Genomic DNA, 18641 nt, shown 5'->3' on the forward strand with positions numbered 1-18641 from the left:
ACAAGTGAGAGCAGCAGCATGTGGCAGATGCAAGACTGCATATCTGTTACTGAGCTTGGAGCTGGGCTTTCCTGGACAATTTCCAGCTTTGGCAGGGGGAACTTTAGCTGAGTAAGAAATCCAGGCTGTCAGTCCTGCAGTAGCTGGCAAAGGTGCAAAGGCTCCCCAGGCTTTGGGAAAGTGAAATGGCATTTTTTTCTTCCTTTCCTTGCTGCATGCATTCCATTATAAAGAGTTAAAAATCAATATCAGGTGTCATGCATTGTAAACGTTTATCATTTATTATGCATTTAAGTGTGCACAGCACATACACCACAGTCTTGAACAGCACCTGTATAAAACTACAGACAGATTCTGGTAAATGGTGAAAGCTCATACCATATAACATTGTTATCAAGGTTGCATCACAATATTTAAAATTTACAACAGCTACCTCTGAACATATCTTATGTGAGGCCATTGGTTGTGGATTTAATGAAGTGAAAAGTGGCAAATAATAACTATTCCAGAAAGAACCTTTGTGGTCTGATTTTGCTATCTGAAATCTGGAGCAAAATCATCAGTTGTCAGAGGTAGTGGTGATAAATACACAAGGATTACTCACATATAGAAAACATAGAAAGTAAAGAAAATTCCCAGTGTTACAGGAAAAAAAAAATAAAATCCTTAGGCATGACATTTCCTTTTCCTTAGTTATTTTTCTACAAGGGCAGCTGCCTTAAGATCTGGTCCTGGTCTGCTCTGATCTTACTGAACTTTGGTGAATTAAGTTTCTCTTCAAGGTCATGTGTAAGTAGAGGATTCAGGCAGGTCTATGCCATTACAAAGGAACCAAGGTTTTTGTGTAGGAATGTAAAGAGGAAAAGAAAAAAAAGCTGAATCAAGGATTTGTGTAGCCAGAAATAATTAGTTTAGATTGGAAGATGATCTGTAAACGTCCTCTTAGTCATGAAACATTGTGGGTAGTCCTGGATCCCACTTAAGATGTTGATGCCCCAAAGATGAAGTATATTTTAAATTAAAACAAAAAAAAAAAAAAAAAGAAAGGAAAAAAAAAGAAGAAAAAACCATGAAAAAGACACATGAATCCTTTTAGTGATTCCCCCATAATCAAATCTATCTTTTCCTTCATCACATTAGAGACATGAGTTACACTTGCAAAATATATAAGGAAAAATATAGGATTACTTCATCACAATATAATACTGCAGCCTGACAGCTGCCTGCAAATATTTTCACCATGATTACCCTTACTAAAAGTAAATCACTGGGTAAAGATAGCTCAAACGTGACAAGGCTCAAATAGGATGCAACCGACTCTATCCTGAATACTTTTGGCTACATATGGAAAAAAGAGAGATTTGGGATTATGATTGTTCCCCAGGCCCTCCTCCAGAACTTTAAGCCCAAGCAGGAAAGTGGGCACCTTCCTGCCACGCAGAATTTGTTATGAGACTGGTTTTGAGAGTTAGTGAGGTAGAAATTAACCAACTTCGTCAGGGAATGAGATAGAAAAAAAAAAGCAGCATATTTCTCCTTCCAAATACTGCAGCAGAAATAATAAATAGCACAACCCAACCTCAATTCCTCATCATCAATCTAAATATTTTCTGTGGAGCTTGTGTTTGCAACAATCCAGCAAATGCTTTTGCCATGTAGAAAACTTAGGAGTGTTATAGAGCTCCCCACACTTTGAAAAATGAATGTAGTCTCCAAATAAGAAAGGGAATTTGGTTAGAGTGAAGTGGAGCTGGTTCATTGGCATGTGTTCCACAATGCATTTGCTGGGGGAGGGACTGATGTTGTATTTTAGCCTCATGCCAAGCAATGGTGCCAAATGAAAGCCCCCGTTAAGGGACAGGGTTTATCTGCAGAGAAAACCCCAGCCCTGCTGAGCTGGCTGAGGTGTTTCAGCCTCTCTGAGGAGATGGACTGCAGGGCACTTCAAAGTTCAGCTCTGGTGGATCTAAAACCAGATTTGTGGGGTAGCTGTGCAGCACCGTGCTCCTGTGCTGGAGTAAAGCAATCCTGCTGCAGTGAAATAGCAAAGGGGATCAGGCACTGTGTGTGGCTCCACGCTGGCATCTGGCATCCCACCCTGGCACCTCCTGCTCCCGGCCAGGAACCGTGCTGGGAGCCACCGACAGCTTGGAAAACGTTCAGGGGAGGACAAAGCCACCATTAAACCCAAACAAACAAACAAAGCTCACACCTGTACAGAAATAAACACCGAGCGACACACAAACAGTGCAAAACTTTGGGAGAGAGGAATTGGATGTCACCTGGCTTAGGACATGGAGTAGCAGCACACCTGTGATAACTCAACTGAATTAAATAAACCATGAAGCAGAAGACTTCTACTGTTGCACCATGAAATGAAAGACCTTGGGTTAGAGGTTTGTTTTGTTTTCAGAGATTAACATTTTTAAAAAAAGTAACTATAAATAAATTTTGTGACAATATATACACATTTAAATAATTAACTTAAATATCTTACACCTACTCTTGCATAAAACTCTTCAGTAAAAGTGCACCATGTTTCTTTTCCCCAAAGGTGTTCTCTTCTGCGTCTTCCCCTGTGCTGAGGTAGGTCTGAAGGGAGATGTCTCAAATTCTAGGAAGAAAATGTGTCACTGTCATTGTGGGCGATACTTTATTGCCTTTCTTTGTTCTTCCATTTTTGCTCAGGGCTATGTACATCCCGGGATAAGTCCTGGATTCGTAAGCATTGTAGTTGTTCGGCAGGAGAATCTCTTTGAATTTGCACTCATCATTGAAATGGGCCTGAAATGAAAAGGAAGGAATGAGAGGGAAGGAATTTTAAACAGCAGGTGTGGAAATATTCTTGCTACCAGGTGTAAGAAGGTGTGTTGTGGGCAAATGTGCAGGTGAGCCCCCTCCACTTAGTAATCTTTTGAAGTGGCCTCTGAAGCTTCAAACAGGACTCAGGAGCCAGAGGATCAATTAGGGATGCTGTGCCCAGGCCAGGCACATACACCTAAAGGTGGGAAGGACACCCACGGGAGGAACAGGGTCACCTTAACAGAGCTGAGGTGGGTAAGGCCCAAGCCCAGTTCCATGGTCCTGCTTATTGAATTGCTCCTGGCTGTCCCACCAGCAATAAATTGCCTGAGAGGCTTCAGAAAATCCAGAATACTGGCACTTTCTTATGTTGCTTGAGGAGAGACATTTTAAAGCCACTCATCATGGACAGTATTTTTTGCTTCTTTAGATTTAAAATCTAAGGTAGGGTTTGGATAACTTAGGTTAATGGATCAGGAAAACAGATCTGACAGCAGGCAACCTTTCATGGATGTGGTTTCATTTGCAAGTACATACAAAGAGGGACAGGTCTTGAAAGTGTCTTATCTGGAAAGGGACAAATGAACTCATCTCTTATTGTTGGGCTAAAACCTCAGGGTTTGTGAGAGGGACCTCAGCCTGCCAAACTGAACTCTGCACTGGGGATTATTTTACTCAGGACACCAAGATAGAAGTATCCCTAAGAAAGCATTTTGGTGACTGATTCTGCCTGGCTTTTATATAAGGCATAATCCTCCACAACAGGACCAATGGCCCAGAAAATAATCCTGGATACTTCATGCCTTCATGTGAAAATGCCCCAGTTAACTCTGACAGTTTGGCTCTTCCTCAGCCCAAGTTTCTTCACTTGGGGAACATGGCATGGGAAATTCATGGATGAGAAAGGAGAGCCAGGAACATGAGTTTAAAACTATGCTGATCACAGTCACTTGTACAGAGCTGAACTCAAAAGAAGGAAGACAGCTTAACACGAGCAGAGATACACCCTGTAATTGTCCACCTCAAGTATATTTTACAAGATGTCTTTATCTTTTCCAAAGAACCCACATAAAAGAAGGTCTGTGTTGTCTTCCTAATGGATCTTCCTTCTCCTAAACAGAAGTTTAGACCCCAAGGATGCTGAACTGCCACAGGAACTGACTGTCTGTTCAAGCGCATTAACAAAGAGTGATCAATAGGTCACTGATTCACCACATCATAAAGGGTCACTTGTGGGGCCTGGCTGATCACAATTTCAAGTGCCCTCTGAGAGATGGAGTGACTGCCACACCTGCCTAAGGCTGCTTGTACTTAGATATAATGAATATATGGGCTAAGCCTAGCTTGTGGTCTTGCCACACAAATGACTGATATGTTGGTCTATGAAGTAGACAAGATGTGCAGCCATGGTTGGGTGAGACCCAAGGAAGTGTAATGCAGAAGAGAGGGTTTCACTCCAAAAGCTCAGTAAGCAGCATAACTGGGCAGCACACCTTCTGCTGGCAAGGCAGAAAGGGCTGCTCTGTGCTGCTCGACTCAGGAGGGGCAAGGATGGAGCTTGGGGAGCTTTTAGCACTATGCACACATCTCACCCCAGCTGACCACCATCCCCTCCCCAGGCACACACTCGGTGGCTACTTACAGATCCATAGAGTTTGCCTTTGCTATTCATGGCCACGAAGAGTCCACTTTTGACACCAAATATGCTCACCACACCTCTTTCCACAGGAGAAATTTCCAGCAGACCTATACAGGAGACACAGAAATCAGGGGGACAAAAGGGTGTGCCCTAGAGTGTGTGGTGACAGTGCTGCGCTCACCCACAGGCTGCCATCCCCAGTGTGGATCCCCACATCCCAGTACTGCTGTGGGTGGCCACAGAACCCCAGCCTCATACTCCATGTGCTGTCCTATGCCCCATGCTGGGACCTCTTTTTCTTTTAGCTAAGCGTCTATTTTTATTTTGCCCCCAGGCATCCTCTTGTGTAGGCAAGGTTAAAATAAGCTTAGGGCAAATGAAACATTTGTCATCACGCAGCTTATATCCCCGCTCCCAGATCTTATTGTTTCAGTTGGATATCAGAGTCATGGGGCCACGGGGTTAAGTCCCCGGCAGATGCTTTTCAAGTTTGGGGGGTGAGCTGGGCGCACCCCAGTCCCTTCTCGGAGTGGGCGGCCCACGGCACTGCGGGTCCTCCAGATGTTGAGGCAACCCCGACACCTGATGCCTGACGGCGGCAAGGGGACAACGCGGCACTGAGCAGCGCCCACGAGCCCCTCCCGAGCGCCCGGCGAGCCGCTCCGGAGCTCCCGATGGGGTCCCCGCCGCCCCGCTACCCCGGGCTCCCGCCGCCCGCGGGGGAGCCGAGGGGCGCGGCCCCGCGGCGCTGCCGGCGGCCGCACTTTTGAGGGAAGCCCGAGGTCTGCCACGCACCCACCCTCCTCTCGGGACACGCCACTCTCCGGGCAGGTCATTCGCCCCGCTCCTGCAGAACTGCCCTCCGACGGTTCCGCGGGCGCGGAGCGTCTCGCCTGCCCCTCCGCGGGACTTGTCGCCGGCTTACTGTATCGATTCTCGCTGTGAATGCCATCGATGCGGCCGTCGGGCAGCACCTGGATGTGGAAACCGATGCCCACGTTGCAGTAGAGGCGCCGCAGCCGTTTGATGCCCAGGAGGTAGTCGCCGTCGCGGGCGGCATCGTGGCGCTCAGCCGGGAGGCGAGCGACGGAGCGGGCGAAAAGAGCCGTGTCCCAGCGGCGCTGGCGGGGCCCGACGGGGACGCGACCCGGGGGCGACCGGCCACGCACCGCCCCCGGCCACAGCAGCCCCAGGAGCAGCGCCGGCAGCAGCGCCGCGGGGAGAGGCATCCCGGTTTAGGGGCCGCCGCTCGCTCCGAAAATACGCTCTGTCCCCAGCTCCCACTTTATGCTAGGGTCGAAGAAGGGGAGAAAAAAGAAAATAAAAGAAAAAAAAAAACAACAACAAAAAAAAACCAACAAAAAGCCGAACAGAAAAAAAAATATTTAAAAAGAAAAAAAAAAAAAACAGAAAGCAAAGCGGAGAGGGAGGGAGGGAGGGAGGGAGCTTAGTGCTCAGTCCCCTGAGGATCTGCGGTTTCCCTGGGCTGGCTGCATGGAGAGGAAATCCCGGGAGCAAGAGCTTCTGAACTTGATCTCAACTCCAGGAGTCTTGTCTGAAGTGCTGATCTTCTTCTATAGCTGCTCAGCCATAGCGCTTTAGCCCTAGCCACGACATTTATATATCCATGTGCGTTGGTACCTATTACATCACCACCTACTGCTGTCTGCTGCAGCCCTCCGGCTTAGCTGAAAGTCAAATTATCACCCCTAGATGCTTAACAGCTCTGAAGCGTCTTGAAGGGAAAGGGTAAGCAGCACTGGTGCTAAACAAGAGGGACAGCACAAACTTTTAAAAAGATAAGGTCATATTTTACGTTCATCACAGCAACCTTTTTCTTTCCTTCTTTCTTTTTCTTTCTTTCTTTCTTTCTTTCTTTCTTTCTTTCTTTCTTTCTTTCTTTCTTTCTTTCTTTCTTTCTTTCTTTCTTTCTTTCTTTCTTTCTTTCTTTCTTTCTTTCTTTCTTCCTTCCTTTCTTCCTTCCTTTCTTCCTTCCTTTCTTCCTTCCTTTCTTCCTTTCTTCCTTTCTTTCTTTTTCTTTCTTTCTTTTTCTTTCTCTTTCCCTCTCTTTCTTTCCCCTTTATATGTCCTTTCTTTATATTTTTCCCTTTTTCAAATGCTTACAAATGCTAATGCAAGACACAAAAATCAAAGAATGCCCAGCACACTTTCCCCCCAACACATTGTATGACTACGTAAATCTGTGGAATTTCAGCTTTTTGCTGTATCCAAGCGACATGGTTTACAGTTTGCTGGATGCAGAAAAAAAAATCCCTTCATTAAAAGCCAAAACAGTTTTTGAATGGGAGGTTTTAAGAAATGAAAAATGAAAGAACTTGCAAAAAACAAACAAGCAAACAAACAAAAAAACACAACAAAACTCAATCAAAAACTTCCCAAAACAAAGGACTAAGGTTTTAATAAAGACGAAAACATTTAAAGAGGCAGCATGTATTCAAAAGCAGCGGTAAAGCTTTTGGTTCTAAATATCCCTTTAAGAAATGTGGAGTACCAGACATGTGAAGCTCCCACTTGGTCATTTTACTGACAGGGGCTGTGGTGACACAAGTTTATTCCAGAGCTTAGAGTCTGCCACTCGTGCAAGTATTGCTGCACTTTTTAACAGAATGGTTACTATTTAATCTTTTATTCGATGCTGCCGCGTGTTTTAATGATGCATTTGTTCTTAGGCAATCCCTTCATGTGGTTTAGGTTCCTAGAAATGAAGCTCAGTATTTTAAAGGAGGAAAAGTTTTGAACCCATCAGTTGAGAACTACTTTGCTTCGAGCAAATCCTATATGTTTTATCACCTCCCATAGCTTAAACCTCGGCCCTCCGCAGGTTTTCAGCACAAACAGGTGAGGAGACATTAGGACAATTTTGGAAGGTCCTGAATTAATACGAAAGTGTGTTTCGAGGGGATGGGGGAAAAGTGGTTTGTGACTCAAGTCCTTTACAGCCTGAAGCCAGTTTAGTCTTTCACACCAGTAAAACTCTCCCGCTGTTCCAGCAAAGGATGCGAGAGAAAAGAGAATTGCCCCGAGGCAGATGACAGCTCACCTAGGTGTGAAAATCTCTGACCTTCGCTAAACCTGAGCAAACTTAGATGATGTGCTTTTATTTCTTCTTGTGAGGTGCACATGCCACTGCTTTGGAGGCGATTGCAATCTCCTCGGTGTAGTTTTTGTCCCAGCCTCAAGCAAGTTCACTCCTCTGTGTGTGTTCAAAGACAGCACAATGTAGATTTTTCAGTGGATGTGAAAATGCCTCATCCCAAGAAATATTCCAGGTTGGACAGGCCTTTGAGTAGCCTGGTCTAGTGGGAAGTGTAGCAAGGGGTTGGAAAGAAATGATCTTGAAGTCTGTTCCAGCCCTAAATGTTCTGTGATTCTGTGAAATACACTGATATGAAATGCGCAGGTGTTTGCTACATTTTTATTTTCATCAGGTCCATCCAGATCCCCCTTGCACCTGATGAGCTGAGTGGCTCAGTTGTGGATGCAAAGGCTGTACTTCAGGCACAGACCACCTGCTCCCAGGCTTGGAAGCTGCCCTGCTCTGCAGGCTGTGCTGGGCACCTTCTCCTTCCCCAGGGTCCTCAGCATGGTGTGATCCCACCTCAATTCAAACTCACAATTATTTGCTCTTTGCAAACAGCAGCGGGTGAATTTGTGTTTAAGTTTATTTACCTTCTGAGGGACGAGGAAAAGGAGTGGTGGAGTGTCACATCTACTGACACACCTACCCAGCAGCTTCCCTCCTGTAGCACAGGGGTGGCCCAGTGCCCATGGCTGATGGCCCAGGGCCTGGTCTGCTCGGCCTTACTGCCAAGGGAAGCAACTGGTCCAAAGTCGTGTGAGCTCTAAGCACCTTCAAACTCCAGTTAGGGATGTGCCCTGGAGGCTTATTCATTTGGGAAGTATGGAAATGGGTCCTACAACACCCTGTGAGTCTCCTACTCCTTATGTTTGCAACGTCAGGTCCTAAATGGTTATACAGAGAATGCAGAATATCAGGTGACATTGCCACAATATCACAGATTAATAAGGGATGCTTCTGCAGTTCCATTAAACTTGCCACTGGATTAGACATCAGTCTTTCCATAAAGGCTTCCAATGAATTTTTCTGAGAGGAAAAGCAATGAGTTTCCAGCCAGGAATGAAACTATGAGGTTTGGGTTTGCTTTCACGTTGTCTATATCCATGTGTGTGTGAGCTTGTGTGCAGGCTACCTGTAACCTTGGTGCTGCTGCTACAAAACCCTCTGGTTTTTCGTTTGCACCTGGGGAAAAAACCCACAGGGACAGAGGCAAAGCAGAACCACAGAGCAGAACTACACCACTTTCAGTTTGCGCCTGTCATTTGTAAATGACAGGCAGAAGATGCTCACCTACAGCTCTTAGTGCTGTAACACATTGTTAGTCAGAAATTATTGGCACAGGAAACCATTAAAACAGGATATTCCCCATGGAAGCCAAAAATCAGTGTCAGGCGGCCCAGGTCAGAGAGGGACTGACCCACCAATGTGCCATCAGCTTTCAGGCAGTGAAGGGGAGTGGGATGTCCCCAGATCATCCCATAATTAATTATGAATCTTCCATATCATGCCTTGTTCTGCTGCTATGTGTCCCCACTCCTGGTGGACACTTATTGAGCAACAATTTAGATATTAAACCAGGTAAAATGTCTCCATCTTGATATTGTCTCTCTTCCCTAAAAAGCAGATGTGGATATCACAGTTCAGACAGCGCTTGTTTCCAAATTCATCTAGGTTTAAAGTATAAGAAAGAAGGAAGGATCCACAGAATTCAGGTCCATACCCAAGTTCAAGCCCCATATCATGGATTCAGAAGGAAAAAGGGAAAAGAAAAAGGAATATTTACAGCATTATTTTGCAATTACACTGGCTTAGCAGCCATCCAAATTGGGCTCTGTGTCTGCCTTTCTAAAAGGACCCAGGTCCACAGTTTTAAAATCAATTTACCTATTTATTAGCTCCAGTAAATAGATGTAAATGACCCTGAAAGTTATTGCTCATGCGCTTTTCTCCTGAAGGCAAATATTTAACTGAGATCCTTTGGTTTGGGAGGATGGGGGGCTATACTGGAAGGGAAAAATAATCCCTTTCACCCTGTTTGCATGCTATGAAGACGTGTCAAAAAGGCACCCCAGCTCCCCCTTTGCCTACGCCCCTTTTAATGACAACCCTTTTGGAGGACGAGCAGCCAGCGCTGTGCAGAAGGGCAGAGCCTGGGAAAGCTCTGTGCCCTTCATGTCTGGCTGCCTCCGTGTGTGAGCAGGGCAGTGGTGCCGGGACAGGAGGCTGCCTGCAATGCCTCTGCATAGTGCACACAGTTGTGGGAACCCCAGCCTTATTCTGGGTTCCCATGTGGTGGTGAAATTCCTCCTCCAACCCGTGCTTCCAAAGAAAAACTCCGCAGTCTCTTGTTGTTCGGTCTCAAGACGATTTATTGCTAGTTATCTAACAGATTATGTTCTCGGGCTGCTGCGGTTTGGTCAGCGGCCTGGGCAGAGGCACACACCCTGACATCCTCTCTGTCTGCTGTCTTCTTCTTCTCTCCCCCCACCCAGGGCTGCTGCTATCTTTTATATGATATATTACGTGTTACATGTTTATAGTTTTCCCCCAATACCTACTACCTATATTACAAAGTGCTTTTCTGCTCTAAACCAATCCATAAGTGCCAACATCACCAAGAACATGGAGGTAAGGAAGAAGAAGGAGGAAGGACAGGATCAGCCCACTTTCCTCCATCTTAGAACTTCTGACCCCCATGTACAAAGTAAAAACCCCCCTGTACATGTGCTAAAACCCCCCTGTACAATACTAAAAAAATTTCCCCTCTACTTTGTAATTACTTTTACTATACTATCTAACCTTTTGTGACTGCTTGTTCCACCTCCAAAGTTGGTAACTCATTCCATGGCTCAAACTAAAAATCACAGCTGTTTCCAGCTGCCTGCCAGGGTCTAGAATGCCTCTGACCAGGGCCTGGAACCTCTAAAAATGTCTGAGAGACATTTTGAGTTCCCACACACAGCCAGTGCCGGGGCGCTCTGCGCTTCGCTCCCTCTCTGCTCACACTTGGTTTGATTTTTTGATTTAATAGTTTAATTCCCCTTGCTATTCAAGGCCCAAGAGCAACCACTTCAATATTAACTATTTTTACTCCCACCTTTCCCACTTCACTAATAAAGCTTTGAGAGCTACAGAAACATCAGCATTATAGGAATTCATCCATTCACCTTAAGAAATGATAAGTAAAAGAAAACAGTAAAGGCTGTTCACCTCCTTTTGGATGGTTCCTCATGCTGCTTTGCGAGCACATTTCCCACAGGGTTTGCTTTTGTGCCCATAGGTGGAAGAGGGAACAGGACCAGGTTGAGTCAATTTGCTCCAAGAAGCCATGATCTCCAGGAAGCTTCATCTCTGTGTGCCTGGGCTGTTTGCTGCTGGCAGCACCTCGCTGGGATCCAAACCTTCTTATCCCTGGCTGTGCTGCTCTCTTTCAACTGGAGAGGGGCAGCGGAGTATGGCAGTGGGCAACAAAGGCAGCACAAACCTGTTGGGATGGATCCAGCCAGGGCACCGAGCACAGCTTGGTTTGCAATGTGTGAGGACGCTTCCAGCAGCCACTGCCTCTGCTGCTGGGGAGCTCCTGCAGTGTCAAGCAGAGAGGATACGACTGTGTGGCCCCTGTAGGGCTTCAACAGCTTCGAGGCTGTGATTCGCACTTCCAACTTGTGTCCTCACTGCTCACCTACACCCACTGCTGCAGGAATGAGTGCCCCAGGGTGCTGGGAGATCAAGGCTCAGACCTCTGACTTTCTGGGTACTCCATTCAGCGCTGTGGCAGCCCTTGCTCGGCTGCTGTGCTTGTGCTTTGTTCTGTGTGGGTTGATGTTCCTTCAACATCACTGGAGAGGTGTGGGATGGCCTTTTGGGAGACCCAAGGCCACTCACAAGCAACCTGATGTGGTCCTGGCAAGCCATTTCCTTGTCCTCCTGGCGTATGAACAGCTCTGGGGTGAAATAACATGTCCAATCTATTACATCTTCTGCTTCTAAACCTGTTTCCCAGGTTGCAGCTTTGCTCCATGCTTTTGTTTCACTGTGTGTTGTCCAGAGAAAAAATTCCCAGCCCTGCTATCACTACTGCTCTGTATTTCCAGCAGTTTTCTTCACTCAGTAGCTTTTGCTCTGTTATCAGCTGTTCAGGCTGCATGTACTTCCTGCTGTCCACTGTCCTCTCTTTCTTCTTGTAGCTGTTCTCCTCCCTTATTCATCCTCAGAACAAGCACCCTTCATGGAAGATACATTCTCAGACATCAGCCATACCTTAACTGAATGGTGGGATGAATGGAGAAGGTGGAGACCCAAGGAGCCCCCAGGAGCACCACTGGAGTTTGTGTCACTGAAGAGCACGACTCAGTGGGATGGGACATTGGGAAGCCATCAGTCAAGACAGATGGTTTTGGGGGGTGAACTTGTGCTGGGGTTTTGTCACAGTCCCATAACCCTCATCCTTGTATAGTTTGAACCAAAGTTTGGGAGGGAAGTCTGCTAAGAACACAGATGGAGAAATATCAAGCCCAGGAGGCTCCAGTTACTGATGTCTTTGGAAATGTTTTTTCCCAGCCAGGCTCACTCTTAGGCTGAAGCTGACACGCTGACACCTTCATACTCACTGCTGAAATTTCTCCATATGCTTCCTTGTCCTTCTTTGTCCTGTATGCTTTTCACCTATTGAAATTATAAACACTGTAAAACTAAAAATATACATTTTTTTCCTTTTGTCAGATTATGACACACAAACTTCTGCTGATACATTACTCGGCAATCTGCCAAACAAAGCTGGAAAAAGGAAACATAATAGAAAATGAGTTTTGAGAATCAGAGTAAGTGTTTGTTAAGCTTATTTTTATTATTATTTTTGTGGGAAATAGTAGCTTAAGTTGACTTTTTGTGTGAGAATGTTTTAGCTGACTTTGAATGTAGCATGATTGGTTTACACCAATCTGTTCAACATGTGGCCTCTCTTGCATGAATCATTTTTTACCCATGGCTAAAGTGAAGAAAAATGGCTGCTGTAAGCAAATGACGTGTATTGCTGAATTTTCGAACTCCCTAGCAAAGCACCACTTAGAACCTGTCAGAACATTTACGGACACAGCTGTACAATCCACAGCCTCTCCGAGAATGCAGGAGACCAGTTTTTCCAGTTGACCTTTAGTGTCACAACTGTGAAACAAATCTTCTGCTTTCCTGATATCACTGGTGGTATTAGCAGTGGCAACAGCTTTATCTTTCACTCTGGCACACAAAAAGCCCTAAAAACAGGTATAAAACCAGGTCAGCATGACATTACTCCTGATGGAGCCAGCCAGAAACATCTGTAGGGTTTTGATGGGTGAGTTTTTGAAAAGCAAACTGCAAGCCATGAACTATGTGCAGCTAACAGCTCTAGAGCTTGAAGATCAACCAGCATGGAGGTTACTAATCAAATTCTGTCTTATTTGAGGGTAGTGACAGCAGTAACATGTCAGGTAATATGTATTTTCTTCCCCTTCACTTGGAAAACAAAGCTGAGAAGGTCTACAGCTGAGCTCTATAGCTGAGGAGCATATTGCAGCAGTGTGTAAAACAAGTTACCTGTCAGCAGACACATCAGTCATCTGTCAGCAGACCTGTCCAGGGGATTTGCCACAGTTTTGTTACTCACTCCCTCTGTGCTGTTGAGTAACAGGCCAGGCAGATCACAATGGTAGCCAGTTCTCATTCTGAGTTGAGATCACACAAGTTACAAGTAAATAAGATTTGGATGAATGATCCTTGCCCAGGAAAATCCCCTTGACACCAAGAAACCAGCAGAGATGGCATGGCTTGATTTTTGATTTAATAGTTTAATTCCCCTTGCTATTCAAGGCCCAAGAGCAACCACTTCAATATTAACTATTTTTACTCCCATCTTTCTCACTTCACTAATAAAGCTTTGAGAGCTACAGAAACATCAGCATTATAGGAATTCATCCGTTCACCTTAAGAAATGATAAGTAAAAGAAAACAGTAAAGGCTGTTCATCTCCTTTTGGATGATTCCTCATGCTGCTTTGCGAGCACATTTCCCACAGGGTTTGCTTTTGTCCCCATAGGTGAAAGAGGGAACAGGACCAGGTTGAGTCAATTTGCTCCAAGAAGCCATGCGGCCTCCTCAGCTCTCAGCAATGAATAGTGAAGATTATGAATTTTCTTGCATTTCACAATATGTTTATCTTTGGACCAGGAGAAAGTACAGTTTCCATTCTGCTAGTGATCTCTGAGGGAAGAGATCCCTAGGGAATTAGTTCTTACCTGACTTGGGACTGCTTATTAATAAACAGAATGTGATAAATGCAAATTAGAAATTACCAATTTTAAGATTTTCTTGAGGAAAAAAAAAAAAACACCAGTCTTAAATGAGGCACTCAACAACAGAATGAATGCTTTGGTATTTTTAATAATTTCCAGGACCAACCTCTGATTCCCTCCATTGATTGGAATTCAGCCAGGTGTCCCTCCTGAATGTGTGTGCCCTACATATGCTGAGTGCACCAGCGTGGCCATCTAGAACCTCTTAGCTGCCACATCCCAGCAGTGCATGTCCCAGCAGCTTTTCCCTGACATTTTCCCTTTGCTACCATACACCTGAATTAACAGGTAAATTATTGCATGAAAGGTGCCACTGAGCTCATTTCTACTTAACTTCCTGGGATAATGGAATAAACCAAAAGAAGCTGTGATTGCACAAAGTCTGATCCTACCAGAGACACTATTTTTACTTCAGAGCACATCCACTGAGGATGATTATTTTGATACAAAACTCCATGTGTCATTCTCAATATTAGTGGGGATGGAGGATGCACATGAGAGCTCTTGGAACCAGGACAGGAGGATGGGAAGGACACACAATGAAGGGAAAACTCCCTGCCCAGGGAATTCAGACAGTGCTGTGCAGTCACTGCTGTGCTATTTGCCACGTGCTATATCCAGTCACAAAATATTCCACTCAGTGACATGGCCAGAAAAAGCCCTGCGAACCCCAAAGTCTTGGAGTCTTATTATAACCCCTGGAGCACACCCTCCTCCACAAAAGGAGCCCAGCAGTGCTCCCAGTGACCTGCCAGGGACACACTGCATGCAGTTTGTTCTGTATTTAAAGAGCCAGGCAAAAGTCACACAGGCTGGTTTCAGTGCCTTCATGGCCATCTACTCTGCTCTGGAACAGGGAAACAAATACTTTTGGCTCTCCTAATGACATTTCATAATGCTGGAATGAGGTGTTACAGAACTATCTGGAGTTTTCAGAGTATTCATTTATTTCAGAGGTTGAAAACTAAATTCAGATACCAGTATTGGGTAAAAAGGATTCTGTCCTTAATATATATATATATATATATATATATATACTTTCAAAATTAATCTGTCTTCTTTCCCTCTCCCCTCTCTTTCCACTTTTTAATTTGCAAGTTTATGTTCCTGAGAGCTGCTGGACCAGCACAGTAGGAGGCTACTTGTCACTTGAAGTTCAAATGCAGGATTTCAGAAAAAGGAAAAACATTGGAGTCTTTATGAACATTTCTTGGACTGGAAGACAAAGTAACATAATTATAAGTACTGTAAAATGTCATTTCTGTTGCCAACAACACCATATATATTGTCACTATCATCCTCTTTATTATTTTTCTGGGGGGAAAAAATCATTCTAAGACTTCAGTCACAATCAAACCACAAACAGGATAGAAAAAAATCAGCTGGTGGCTGATTTATAGAAGGAGGGCAGCTGAGAAAGGTCAAGACATCCTGCCAGGACCTCTAGGAACTAGAGCTCTGTGTCAAACCAGAGCAATCCTCAGGATCCTGTCAGCTGAAGGACCTCAGGGAAGGTGGGTGTTTGTTGTTGTGGCTCTACCTGGGGCTTAGAGGGTGGATGGAAATCCTGGCTCAGAACCCTTTTTTGGGGAGTGAGGGACTGTGGGCCCAGTAAAAATCCCACTGCCTGAGGACTGAAAGGTGTTGGAGTAAGTAGAGCCAGGGAGCCCCCAGAGCTCCCCTGTTCATTTGCCCGGAAGTCCTCACTGAACTGCTGCCAAAATAATTTAATAAATTGTTTGTTTTGGTGGCAATGACAGTTTTCACTGTGTGTCCTGCAGAGGCAAGAAGTGCCATTCTTAACAGCAGCACAGGGATGTGTTACACCTACACTCAGTTCACATCTTTTCCTTTCCCCCTGAAACTTCCCTGCTCTTTCTCACACTGGCTGGAGCCACTGCTGAAAATTAGGAAGATGAAGGAGAGAGGGGATAAGAGCTGTGCTGGCAAGTGTTGTTATGCAATATATTTTGACAGAGCTTAGAAAGTTTCTCTCCAGCCATCTCTGTCATCACAGTAGTTTATCTAAATTGCAGCAGGCAAATTGAGGAGTGTATATCCAAAAAACTACCCCCAAACTCCCTCTTGTAGCAGATTTGTAGGTGCAATCATAATTCAGAACTATGGGAACACACCTCACACACATCGTTGTAAAATCTCACTATTTTTTACCAAGCCTGAGGAAAGGTTTCCAACCTTTTCTCTATTTTCCTGATGCTTTCAACTCCACATGGACACAGGCTGCAGGATCAGTTCCTAAATACAAGGGATCATGATTTGATCATGTTGGCAAAGTTGCTTCAGGAACTCTTTTCTACCCCTTTGAGTATGCCCTGCAGCTACTCCTGCATCACCAACACTGTACTTTGTAATTTATGACCAAGTTTCATATTACTTGAAGTTAAGTTTTACTAGAATTTGAACAATACTATAAGTTTCATATTTCTGAAACCTCTGTGACAATCAGGGATAAGGGAATGACATTTCCATCACCTGCAGAGGGAAAAATGCAGAACACCTTTGCTCATGGACTAACATCAGTAGTTAGTGCACTGCTGAAGGAGCTGCAACACCTCAGCAAAAAGGTCACAAAAAAATCTGCCAGACACATTTAAAGAGCAATTTGGAATCACCAAATCCCAGCCAAATATATCTTGCTGTTGTTACAGCATAAATATAATTACTGCTATTATTAGTAGCAGCAATAGTTACTATTGAGGTTATTATTAGCCATAATTTTTACTGTGGTACCACTTAGGAATTCCCTCTGGAGACCAGGGTGCCATTGCAGCATGCTCTGTGTCGCTGTTACCATGACAGTTCTGCTCTGTTTGTTGGTGTGTTTTGGCTAGAGAGCCAGCTGCTGACTCGCTGTGCTCCAAGTTGCTGAGCAATAAATCCCAAACCAAATTCAGGACCAGATTTCTGCTCCAAGTCTCAATCCTGTGACTTGCCATGGAGGCTGCTCCGAAACTCCACCTGAGTATGCCAAGCCTCTCTGCAAAAACTCCACTCCTGCCAAAACTGGTGGTTCCCAAGACAAGTTTTTGAAAATATATGTTGCAGGGAAGCACAGGAGGTGCTACTGGTGAGATTGACACTAGTGAGGGTAATTTGTGGGAAATTAGGAAGATGAGAATTATTTCTTTGCAGCACAAGCAAATAGAAGCACATTATATCAAGAAGAAGACATTTAGCTAAGCAGGATGAGACAAACTTTGTGAAATGTTACATGAATACAGGTGAGATTTTCCCGACAGATTGCCTCAAGAGGTCCATGAACTGTTGTCCTGGCTCTCAGCTTGATGCTGAATGTGCTAATTTTATTAATCCTTCCAAGACAACTCAGTCATTTGAGTTTTCTGTCTTCTAGCAACACGTGAAAACGGTCACTGCACATGGAGAATGAATTTCATTGTGGGTTCACTCACAGGTTATGTTCCCCCTTAAAATTTCCATAGGCTTCTGGGCAGAGTCATACACGAAGCCAAAAGTGCAGCAGAGGTGTGTGGGGTACCCTCAGCTGCTCACAGAGACCATGGAGGGAAGTTCAGCTGCAATGGAAGGAAGTCCCCAGAGCTGTAATCCATTAGAGTCCATGGGTAAAGCCACGGTATGTGAACTAATGGTCCCAAACCATTACCTACAGGGTTGAAATCATTATCACAAAGGCACCAGAGGCTGTGATTTGCATCTCCCCAAGTATGGGTCCAGTAACTTCTCCATCTATCATCACCAGTAATCTCTCTGTGCAATCTTCCTTGTACCTCTGTGCCACCAACTTCCCCACTATAGGTGTTGTGTTTTCTAATGGTCCACTTAGCACATTCAGAGGTCTTCCATGCTCCCAGCATTGTTTGATTATGTCTTTTAGGGCTAAGATCTAATCAGTGTTTGTACACCCTCTCCTGAAGCTGAACTGACTTTTCCTTAAGCCTGCCATTCAGCTGCGCCTGCTTTCTTGTTCACAGGCACTCAAGCAGATGGATTCACAAACACAGCAAACAGGCTAATGCCTCTTGAGTTTTATACTCCTTCCTGCCACCTCTTTTTCTTTCTCCTCGGCTTGTTGTGAGCACAGCTGAATGCCAGGGACAGGTCCTTCCTCAGCTTCAGAGAGCCCTGTGGATAGCTGGCAATGTCCCATGGGTGACACCTTTGCTGCCAGCACGGCCAGGAGGGTGCAGGGCCATGTGTCACACCAAGGGCTGGATCCAGGGAGCCACAGGGATCTGCAAAGCCACTTCATAGCTTTTGCCCTCAACTCGTGGCACTCATGTTTGTAGGCTTTTCCTTTGCAAAATTTCCCAGCATGTCTTAGCAATGCTCTTTCCGATAGGTTTCCACTCTCATTTCTCACTTCTCACCTAAATTCCTGCCTTTTTCTGTCTCCCTTGTCCATAAAATCAGCTATGGAGAGATGAACCATCCCGACAGGTTTGTGACTGTTTGTGTGGAGCCACGTGAGTTTGTGACCCATTGTGTGTGTCCCTCACCTGGCCAAAACACAGATGTCTCTCTCAGAGGACCCATTTAGAAATACAGATTAATCAAAAGTACAACTGGAATTTGGTTTTAGGTCCTACTTTAACACATACTTAGCCTTTATTCAGGCTAATCACAAAATTGATCTGTCTCTTCACACTAAACTCTTTAGGCTGACAGATTTCTGACCTCAACCAGATGTTTTCTGATTAAATATTCATACTATGGGCATATAATGGTATGAATGTAATTCATATAATTCAAGGAACCCAGCCTTTCTGTACCA

General features: G+C 44.9%; 1 protein-coding gene across 1 annotated transcript; it reads right to left on the minus strand.

Annotated features, from left to right (window-relative positions):
• Positions 1–250: 250 nt before the first annotated feature.
• On the minus strand, positions 251–6033 carry FGF4 (fibroblast growth factor 4). Its single transcript, XM_021528550.2, has 3 exons — positions 5367–6033; positions 4445–4548; positions 251–2784 (listed from the first exon to the last, which is right to left on the minus strand). Exons 1-3 carry the CDS (start codon positions 5668–5670, stop codon positions 2608–2610), a joined length of 585 nt encoding a protein of 194 aa, XP_021384225.1. The 5' UTR covers positions 5671–6033; the 3' UTR covers positions 251–2607.
• Between the last annotated feature and the right edge of the window lie 12608 nt (positions 6034–18641).

The sequence above is a fragment of the Lonchura striata genome, chromosome 5 (assembly GCF_050655825.1).
Source record: "Lonchura striata isolate lonStrDom1 chromosome 5, ASM5065582v1, whole genome shotgun sequence".
NCBI lineage: Eukaryota > Metazoa > Chordata > Aves > Passeriformes > Estrildidae > Lonchura > Lonchura striata.